Source organism: Alexandromys fortis, unplaced genomic scaffold (genome assembly GCF_014885135.2).
Source record: "Alexandromys fortis isolate MF-2015 unplaced genomic scaffold, M_Fortis_MF-2015_v1.1 scaffold_7, whole genome shotgun sequence".
Classification (NCBI taxonomy): Eukaryota; Metazoa; Chordata; class Mammalia; order Rodentia; family Cricetidae; genus Alexandromys; species Alexandromys fortis.
Window position 1 is genome coordinate 21,635,254 of NW_026067920.1, and position 11,214 is coordinate 21,646,467.

The 11,214-nt window shown below is 38.7% G+C and overlaps 1 protein-coding gene across 1 annotated transcript in view; it reads left to right on the forward strand.

The window, feature by feature from the left end:
* The window catches only part of Peli1 (pellino E3 ubiquitin protein ligase 1), a 54,664-nt gene extending 44,876 nt beyond the window's left edge, over positions 1 to 9,788 (forward strand). The window contains exons 4-7 of the mRNA XM_050141124.1: positions 3,495 to 3,596; positions 6,459 to 6,656; positions 6,742 to 6,930; positions 7,471 to 9,788. Coding sequence (XP_049997081.1) covers positions 3,495 to 3,596; positions 6,459 to 6,656; positions 6,742 to 6,930; positions 7,471 to 8,037 — 1,056 coding nt within the window. The 3' untranslated portion in view covers positions 8,038 to 9,788. The remainder of the gene's footprint in view (positions 1 to 3,494; positions 3,597 to 6,458; positions 6,657 to 6,741; positions 6,931 to 7,470) is intronic.
* Positions 9,789 to 11,214: the final 1,426 nt, after the last annotated feature.

Sequence of the window (11,214 nt, forward strand, 5' to 3'; positions counted from 1 at the left end):
CTGCTTTCCAAAGTGGTTGCACAAGTTTGCATTCCCACCAGCAATGGATGAGGGTACCCCTTTCTCCACAACCTCTCCAGCAAAGGATATCATTGGTGTTTTTGATTTTAGCCATTCTGACAGGTGTAAGATGATATCTCAAAGATGTTTTGATTTGCATTTCCCTGATCGCTAAGGAGGTTGAGCATAACCTTAAGTGGCTAAAAGACACTTAAGGTTATGAACTATTCTTTTGTGTGGTCTATATTCTCTAGTGCTTCACATTTCTGTTTCAAATTTCTCCTTTTGTTTGGATTGAGGAAGAGACTTTGGAAACATGTTATTTGAAAGGCTGCCAAATGGAATTGCCTCTTTCTCCCACCCACCCACCCACCCACCCTTAGTGACAGACCAGGGGCAGGTAGGAATTAGAAGAAAATATTCCCAGTTCCTAAGGCTCTGTGGGTCCTCTGGTTTTTATTTTGTTCTTGGCTTCTAACATTCATAGGACCTGGGCAATCATTGGGTTGAATGCAGACAGAGGAAGTGCATTCCTGCTGGACCACACACTTCTCACCCTCCAGGCCTTATTAATCCTCCCAGCCCTGTTTATTTCCTCACCAGAAGTTTTATAGGCTGGACCTCTAAAACACTGTGCCTTTCTTAGACATTTTGCCTTGGAATTCCTCTCTTTCCAGTTTATAACACAAACTGAATTCAGTTATACGGTATCCAAATATAAACAATTACGAAGTTCCTTGACTTTTAAAGCTATCAGTAGCTAAGTAGCCCTAGGGTGCACATGAACATCACAACATGCGTGGTTAAGTGTATGGTGAATAAAGTTGGTATATGTTGCTTGTTTTCGGTGCCTAGTCCCCGAAGTTAATTAGATTTCAGCTTTGTTTTATAGCCAGCGTGGATATCAAGCCTTGATTTGGCCTTCCCTTGGTCACTATTTGAGAGCCAATGAGTGTGTGAGAAGAGCTGGTCTTTCTAAGGTGTTTCCTCTTGTACCTTTGTAGAGGAGGATTGTGTTTAGTGGATGGAGGTGTTCTTTGTAGTACTTACCCATGGAAGCGCTCTCGGAATTTGGAATATACCAGTTCTTCAGTATGAAGACTGTCCCACATGTTACAGTGTTTAAGTTCTTGGTTCCATATGCACCAGAAGTCATTTAATCACTAGCATCATGTGACAGCCAAAAGTATTTCAGTATTTTCAGATGCCTCTTAGCTACATAATACCTCTAGTTGAAGACCACTGTCAAGGGAAATATATATATAATACTTTCTCATTTCGTGTGTGCTCATGCATGTATATGTGTGCAAACGTGTTTGTGTGTGTGCCTGTGAAGGCCTGATGTCAACATCTGGTGGCTTTCCAGTCACTCTCTATCTTGTTTTTGAGTCAGGGTCTCACTGAACCTGGAGGTCTTTGACCTAGATGGACTAGCCGGCCAGTGAACTCAAGGTGTCCTCCTGCCTCTGCTTCCCTAACACTGAGATATCTCCCAGCCCTACTTTCTCAATTTTTTTATATTATCTTGTCCTTCATGTTTTCACCGTTAGCTCCTTTTTAAACAAAAATCTCAGGGATTGAAAATTGATGAATGTCAAATTTTAAGATTTTTCATATATCTTAAAGAAAATGAATTTTTTTCTATACATCTGGCAATCATCTAGGATGGATTTAAACCCTGACTTTCAGTGGCATACCCCAATGTAGTTCTTAGTAATAGCCAAAAAATAATTACAGCCTCATTATCCACAAACTCTAGAACTTAAGAGTTAACCTTCAGAACAGTGGTAGGGCTGTTTCCTAGTGTGTGATGTCCTGAGTGTTCGATCCCAGCACATCCACTACAACAAAGCTAACGTCAGCCCTGTCGTGTGGTACACACCTGTATTTTCTGTTCCAGAGGCTAAGGTGGGATGGAGAGTTGGAGATCAACATGGATAGCACCTTGAGACCCTGTCTACTTCCCTTGCTCCCCTAAAAAAAATTCCAGAAGTTAGCAATTATTTGAAAATTTATTCTCTTAATACAGAGTTTCTGTAGATTTTAAAACAGGTGAAAACAATTATACGTATGAATACATAAATAATAATTCTCCGTATTGCATTCATGAGGATGGATACTTCTAAAGAAAGGGACATAGAAAAGGAATGAGGGTAGCCTCAGTTATATTTCAGAGTTTATTTTAAGAACAAAAAAAAGTAGGAGGAGGCACCAAGATCATTCAGTGATTTAATGAACTTTGCATTATGCCTGACTGCCTAAGTTGGACCCCTGGATCACGAGAGGAGAGAACTAACTCCCACGTGTGTGCGAGCACACACACATTCGCAAATAAATAAATAAGGGTTGTGCACAAGACAGAGTCTGATTGATTGTCCACATCTATATAATCCCAGCCCATGGAAAACTAAGGAGGATCCAGAGTTAATTCAAAGCTAGTCAGAAGCCTACTGTGGTGGCTCATGCCTTTAATGCCGTCACTCAGGAGACAGAGGCAGATCATAAAACCTGTAAATTAGAGGCCGGCTTGATCTAAATAACAAGTTCCAGGACAACCAGGGCCATGTAAAGAGATCCTGTCTCAGAGTAACCCACAGACAAGTGACATGGAAAAGTAGCACTTTTAAGCTTTGCAAAAATCTGGTGTTTGGTGCTTAGGTATTTATTATCTTTAGATATTTGAAAATTAATTTCTTTAATATTAAAACTTCAAAAGGCCTTACCTATTACAGATTAACTAAAAAATGAGAATAAACATTTCCCCCTCTTTGCTTTGTTTACACTTGTCTTTTTATCTGTTCTCCTTTTGTATGCCTGTTTTCTGTTGAAAATACAACCGAAACAGTGGACGTCCACTTAGGACAAGTAAAAATGTGCCTATCATCATGGTATCTATATCATCTTGTAATGTTTAATCATCCTATAAATTTTTCTGTATCTGGTCCAGTCCAGTGTATCATAAACACTTGTCGTCTGTAGGATTATAAAATGAGCTGATAATTCTGACTTACCTGTATAATTCTTTTTTTTTTTTTTTTTTTTTTTTTTTGGATTTTTGAGACAGGGTTTCTCTGTAGCTTTTGGTTCCTCTCCTGGAACTAGCTCTTGTAGACCAGGCTGGCCTTGATAATTCTTTACATCACTTTAAAAATGAGGATTTTTTTCTTGCAAGAATTTTGTGGGCTTTTTCCTCACCAGAGAAATACTGCATGTAGGTTTCAGTTTCCACATGGTAGTTGATTTCAACTCCATTAAATTTACTTTTAAGTGAAAAGAGTTTAAAGTGTATGTTTTTGTTCTTGTCAAGTGTTCTATAACCACTGAACCTGCGGAAACCACAGTCAGAATTGAAGTTAAAGACTTCTAGCCTTTGCCCTAAACTCCAGGAGGGAGATACGTGTGTGTGTGTGGCAGATATTTTACCTTTCTTTAGAAAAGAGATTTTTTTGATTTGATTGACTGCTAATTTTTGCTATTAACGTTTTAATTCATAGGCAATAAGCAACAAGGACCAGCATAGCATATCATATACTTTGTCTCGAGCCCAGACAGTGGTGGTGGAATATACTCATGACAGCAACACTGATATGTTTCAGGTATTATATAACATAATTTTTTTCTTTAAAAATGAAAAAATTTAAAAAACCTATTATCGGTGATTTTGCTATGATTCGATTAAATATTATACTTTCATAATGTATGTTTAAAATGTGTATTGATTTTTTGAATCTTCATATCTAAAAGTCATTGTAGTGTTGTTTAAAGATGGACTTTGAAGCTAGAAAGTTGACTTTAAGGGTTAAGATCACTTGCTACTCTTGCAGAGGACTGAGATTTGGTACCTAGCACCCACATTAGGAGGCTCACAACTGCCTACAACTCGGGTTCCAGGGGCTCTAACATCTCTTCTGGCCTCCAAGTACACTAGGCACACAAATGGTGTGTGTACATGCATGCAGGCACTCACACATACACATGAAATATAAAAGGAGAGAGAGAGATGGCTGTAGGATCTGAGTTCCTGGGAGACTTGTCTTAGCTACTCTGTGCCTCCTCTTCCTCCTCTGTAACGTGTGGAGATCCTCATGAGCGTGTGCATGGAGCATATGCAGATCTGAGGCAGCTGTCTAGTAAACTCTCAGTAAATGTTTGTTGTTATTATTCCAAACAAGAACTCCAGAAACATTCTGCACATAGTTCAGACTTTCATCTCCTACCTGCCTCTCAGTTTCCATCAACTATATTTCCATCAACTATAGGAATTTGGTTTTCAGCACACATGTGGTCAAAGCTACAGGTATAATGAAAGTCTCTCCCTCTGGCTCCCTTTCTCTGTACCAACCTGGTGCTGACATTTATTTTATATACTGGTAGATTACAGAGCAGTGGAACCCAGAGACACTAGAATTCTTGATATTTTATCTCTTTATGTTAGATTTTCTAAAGAAACTTACATAGAATTGACTATTATCAATCAATTAAAATTGTCCCAGTTAGGTTTTTTTTTTTTCATTTTCCTTTATAATACTAAATAAAAACACCTAGAGAGGTATTTAATTTTGATCATTAACAAAATATGTTTGAGACTGATCTCTTGTCTAGCTCTGTAAATAAGATGTAGATTTGTTTTTTAAGAATAGTATCTTTACAGTTATTATTAGAAATGATATTTGTTTATCTTCCTTGTTTTTACTAAACTAAATAAACAACAGCCTTAGTGATGAAAGATTGGATCATGATAAAAATAACATAATAGTAACAGTGTTTTTCCACATCATTATTAACAAGCAATTTTTAAAATGAATGTGGTTAGTTTTCTAAAAATCAAGATGACAGGTAGCTGTTTGCTCACAGATTTGAAATTTAATTTTAAAAAGTACCTTGTATTTATTTATCTCATCCTTTGTATTTGGCGCTTTGTTTTTCTGTTAATTTTACAATATTAAAAATGTGTTTTTATAAGCTTCATCCATATGGAAATTTAAACATATCTGCACTATAAAGTCTAAGAAAAATCAGAAACCAGTCTAGTAAATTAGCTCAATATTAAGGGATGAATTATCTGCCTTCCAAACTGAATAAAAACATACATGCTGAGCCTGTCAGGTCGAAATTCAGTTATATGTGGCGGTACTCTTCAGTCTCACTGTGAAGTGCAGACTTCTGATGGGGAAAGACTTCACTCTTCCTTTAGTCTGTCCCTTCTGACCAGGTTTAATAGGATTTCTGACAATAACCAATCAGTGGAATAGCATAAAGTGTGGCAGAAGATTGACAGTTCTACTTAGAGCTAGAATGTGGTCCATAGAAATAACAGGAAATGAGTTTGGATTGACTGTGACCTTTTTAAGGCAGCTCTTGAGTCTGCTCTTATCTCCACTGGAAAAGTAAAAATGTATGCTGTGGCACAAAATTGTAATTCCAGCTACTTGGGAAACTGAGGCAGGAAGAGGAAGAATAGTAGGTCTTCATGGGCTGTATAGCTGGACCCCTCCCCAACACAAAGGCACCCTGTTTGCAGAGTTGGGATTTTCTACATGCCATCTTTAAGCTGTTAGTATATTACAGAGCTGATGGCTTCAAGACATCCCGCTGAAACCAGTGACACGTAACACTTTTGTCACGTCTCCTTCACTTCTCCTTTCCCCTCCGACTTTCGTGATGCAGGGGACTTTCTCACTCTCCAGCATTTTAAGGATAGTTTACCTGGCACATGCCTCACCGAGGACTACAGCTACAGACCTTACTGCTCAAAAATGGAAAAGTGCCGAGGTCTCTGACAAATCCTGCAGCCTACACAGAATTCTTTTTCTGTGCCTCCTTGGGGGACCTTGGAACAAAGTACCTTTGAAGTGCTGTTCTTTGAAGTTGAGTTATTTGATGTCTCAATCCTTATCAGAGTAAGTGGTTCGAGGAAAGCTTGTTGCTAAAAACAAGCACAACCAAAAGCAAAAACTGAGAGCTGCTAAACTAACACAGAGACCCCGAGCAAGACTGTGTGCAGCCGTTCACAAGGGTCGGTGCTGGTGGGCAGCTCGGAATCCAGCAACAGCTTAGCTTGTTTAAAATGGTGCTCTGGAGTCAGCATGAAAGATTTACCCACATTCCATGTATTCTGTTAAGGTGGGGTGATATATGGTGGATATATTTCTACCTTAAAAGGGTTAAAGTCTATGGCCATGTAAGAACTTCAGCCACATTGGATTCTTTATTCCCTAAGGGTTTCAGAAATTCCATTGTATGTTCCCACTTAACTCTGTACTCCAAGTGACTACTGTATCAGAGAGTGTGACAGATTAGTTTTCAAAGGTGTAGATGTCTCCATAGTTAAGTATTATAAGTTTGAGCTTTAGAAATTTCAGAGGCTTAATGTTTTTAACCGTATCTCTTTCTTAATGGAATCTACTGTGTTCTTTGAATTCAGTTATATGTTCTTTTTTTTTTTTATTTCCTTTTAGATTGGCCGGTCAACTGAAAGTCCTATTGATTTTGTAGTAACTGACACAGTTCCTGGAAGTCAGAGTAATTCTGACACACAGTCAGTACAAAGCACTATCTCAAGATTTGCCTGTAGGATCATATGTGAGCGCAATCCCCCTTTTACTGCTCGGATTTATGCTGCAGGATTTGATTCATCAAAAAACATCTTTCTTGGGGTAAAAATCTTTTTTCCTAATGCATTCTTTTACATAAGTTTCTGCTTCCAAATTGTATATAAATAGAAGCTCACTATTGTTACAGGAAAAGGCTGCCAAATGGAAGACATCTGATGGGCAGATGGATGGCCTGACCACTAATGGTGTTCTTGTGATGCATCCACGCAATGGCTTCACAGAAGACTCCAAGCCTGGAATATGGAGAGAAATATCAGTATGTGGGAATGTGTTCAGTCTGCGAGAAACCAGATCAGCCCAACAGAGAGGAAAGATGGTAAATGCTTCTATATAGCTTCTTTTTACAACAATAAACAGGATGAGTTGAAGCGGATGTTGTGTGTGTGTGTGTGTGTGTGTGTGTGTGTGTGTGTGTGTGTGTTGGTTTTTTTCAGCTCTTAGACATAGTTCTGACACACGAAAACTAAGACCATCAAACACTGACTTCCAAACACCAATTTTAGATGACAGTGTTTTATTCAATTAGGAAAGATTAAGCATCTATTCTTTGTGTATGTCTTTGACTATACTTAACTAATTAAAAATAATTAAGTTTGTTGATTAACCAGGTAATTAAATCATAAGTTATCTTTTGTCTTGAAAAAGAGAAGTTACTATTCAATGTGTTGTTGATTTTCAAATTCAACATTTTCATAACTTCTGCTGAAATTTCTATTTCTACATTACACATAAATAGAAACTTCCTTAAGTCTAACAGGTAGCCTGGAAGGGCTGCCCTCCCCGCACTTGCTGGGACTTATTGAAGATCTAATGTAAACACAAGGGTAAAAGTGGTTTTGATTCTTTTCTGCTTCAGGTGGAAATTGAAACTAATCAGCTACAAGATGGCTCCTTAATTGACCTTTGTGGTGCAACCTTGCTTTGGCGTACTGCAGAAGGCCTTTCCCACACTCCTACTCTGAAGCATTTAGAAGCTTTAAGACAGGAAATTAATGCAGCTCGACCTCAGTGCCCTGTAGGGTTCAACACACTAGCCTTCCCCAGTATGAAGAGGAAAGACGTTGTCGATGAAAAACAACCGTGGGTATATCTAAACTGCGGCCATGTTCATGGTTATCATAACTGGGGAAACAAAGAAGAACGTGACGGAAAAGATCGTGAATGTCCTATGTGTAGGTCTGTTGGTCCCTATGTCCCTCTGTGGCTTGGATGTGAAGCTGGATTTTATGTGGACGCCGGCCCTCCCACCCATGCCTTTAGCCCTTGTGGGCACGTGTGTTCAGAAAAGACAACGGCCTATTGGTCCCAGATCCCACTTCCTCATGGTACTCACACTTTTCACGCAGCCTGCCCCTTCTGTGCACATCAGTTGGCTGGTGAACAAGGCTATATCAGACTCATTTTCCAAGGACCTCTAGACTAACAGTGTCTGTAGGACTGCATTATAAGTTTATAAGCTAAGGGAGTTGGGTTTTCCAACCCGTTGTCCATGTAAGTTCCTCTGCTCTGGTCATTTGCATTAAGATGAAGAATTTTTTAAAATATTTATAATAGCAATTTCTGAGAAAAATCTGGGAACTCAAGCAAAGGAATTTTTGAAAGTTCCAGACTTCTGAATTCTGAGTTTTAAAACTATATTTTGAGGAGAAAAAGACATAGTCTAATCTGATGCCTTCGTTTTAGTGTTTTTGAATCACCACCCATCCTCAGTGTTGAGTTGTTCTGTATAACTGAGGGTCTGTTGGTTCAAACTATGTTAGTTTACAATTTGTTGCAAACATTGTAAAATACAGCAACATGTATATTAATTTTTTCTATTTATCTTTATCATAGAAAATACCTTAGAATGTCGTGATAGAATAGCATGGTGATGATGGCGTCACACACTTTGGTGTGAAATAGTTTAGTGGGCGCATAGCTCAAAGGGTTTGCAGTTAAGAAGAAAGACGAGAGCTTCCTTCCCCAGGCGCATATAAGTAGGGAATTTGATGAATTAGAGTATTTCATAAAACCAGATTCACATTAATTACATTGTCTAAGAGGTGTTTGTTTTTAACCACATTGAAGTTAATTGGAAAACGTTTTTTTTCCTTAATGTTTCTCTCAAGTGTAGTACTATAACAAAAGCTAATGCTAAGAGACATTTTATATGCTCCTTTGAATATGCAATCTAATCTAGATGATCTATTTTTCTCCCGTGGTAACTGATCTGTTTTTAGTGCCAGCGACATTTGGCAAGTTTATTTTTTTGGATATAAACTGTGGTTCATCTGTTCACTGTTTCTAAAAAAAAGAAAAGAAAAAAGAAAAAAATCCTATGAGAAAGTGTGGAAATTAACAAGAAATTAACAAGAAAAGAAAATTACTTGATTTGCTTTTAGAAAAATGAAATAAAAAGTGTTTAGTTAATTACTCTGTATCTGGTTATTCCAGGCGCTCAGAATCTAGAGCTCAAAGGGTTGAGTGACAGCAGTCCCTCCCTTCACCCCGCAGACCAGCCTTAACTCTGGGCTTGACTCCTGAGGCAGCGGAGGAGGACACACCGCAGGCTCTCTTAGTTCTCTGATCCCAGTATGTGCTTTGACAGACAGTTTCTTCTCACCCTAGCCTTTTTAAAATGCCCCAGACGTACAAACAGTTGCACTACACCAAACCCTTTTAACACTTGTAGAAATCAGTGTATATTAGATTAGACAAAGTCATCTTTCAGTCTTTTGATTTCTTTTCCTTTAGTTTGAAAAATTGTATAATACTTAATTGACTATTGTCAAATTTTTATATGTGGTAGTATAGCTTTAATTTATCTTACTACATCAATGTTTTGATTTTCTTAAGACAAAAAAGTCACTTAGAAGCCATGAACTATTTTATTTCATTTGATTGTCAAAATTCTTTGTTTTGAAAATGATCATTTGGGTTCACTCAGGAAATGCATGTCAAGAAATTTGTATTATAAGTTAGCTGTGATGTATCAGTAACTGCTGGTTATTACCCTTTTTTCAAAGAAATTTAATTGATTTTGACGTTTTCTAGTCACATGCTTTGTGACTGATGCAAGGAAATCGAGTCCTGTGTTGTGTTTGTTCTTGTCACTTCTGTTGAGGCTATATATTGTAGCTTAATTTTTATTTGCAATTAATTTATTCAAACTAAGTAAATACTTTTCAAAATAGATATTTGAATTTGTCTCTGTGGGTTCCTTTTTTTACAGTTGAGAATGGGGAAGCCAGAAGTGATAAGTCTACCCCAGACTAAACAGATCGGCTCCACTCTCTGATACAGTCATACTAAATACATAGGAGTTTGCATTTAGGGGAACACTAAAGTCTCTGTTCTCTAGGTTAGGCCTGTTAGGGAGCTGGAGACTGAGCTACCTGAATTGTGCTTGTGATGATAAAGGTTCATGTTCTTCCCAGAAGCCCTGAATTTTTGTCTTCTATCAGCTAAGATATAAAACATGGCTCACTTTCTATGCAACTCGAGTTTTTAAAACTCAGAAGTCAGACGTTTTTGTTCAAGCACTTTGAATAGTAGTTCTGTTTCTTTGGTGGTGCCATACTTACTCATCTGTGCTAAAGGAATTTCAGGGCCTGGACAGGTGGCTTAGCGGTCGAGAGCACTTGCTGCTCTTGCAGAGGATGGGAGTTTCATCCAGCGCTCGCTCGCAGCAGGTGGCTTACACCACATTTGATTGTCTCCAGGAAATCCAGTGCTCTCCTCTGACCTATGAGTGCCTGCACCTGTGCGTGTGCAAACGCCTACACACATGCAAACACATGCACATACCAATAGTGGGGGGAGGGCAGCACATAGCTTTAACCCCAGCACTGGGGAAGCAGGGGCAGATGGGTCTCTGAATTTGAGACCAGCCTGGTCAACAGAGTGAGTTCCAGCCCAGCCAAGGCTACATAAAAAACCCTGTCTCAAAAATAATAATAATAAAAATAAATGTTCATACATATTTTGGGCAAGGGAAAAAAGGTTAGTTATATCTACTTCTAAATGAACTCCCAAGGAGGGTAACTCTTAAGTCTTATCACATCAAAGTGATCTTATTTAGAAGGCCCTTACTCTGAAGGAAAGGGATTCCATTCCTACTCATGCAGCATGTTCTGGGGCGGGAAGCTCTGTCAGATAGTCCAAAGTATCTTTGCCAGGTTACCCCATCCATACCAGTTTACTGCATCCTACCTGTTCTAGGTTACCCCATCCAACCCATTCTGCCTGTACCAGGTTAGCCCATCCTACCCGTACCAGGTTGCCCTTGCCTGGCTGTTCCAGGTGGTACTGGAGATTAGAACTTAAGGCCTACATGTACCTGGCAAGCATTTCATCAGAATTGTATTTTACCAACTCCTTTTGAAGCTTTGCTCTTAGAAAAATCTTATGGAGCAGGGTAAAAATAAATAATTATGCAAATAAATCGTTACAGCTAACATTTAAATACCCCCCCCAGGATATCTCAGGACTCAGGAGTGATAATGACTCTGACACAAACCGAGGGCATTGGTAGGTAAATTTGTAAACATATTTAGAATCGTGGCGTTCGCCTCGGTGCAGCTCATGCTGCTGGCCCCTTCCCACGGCTTTTTCTCTGTGC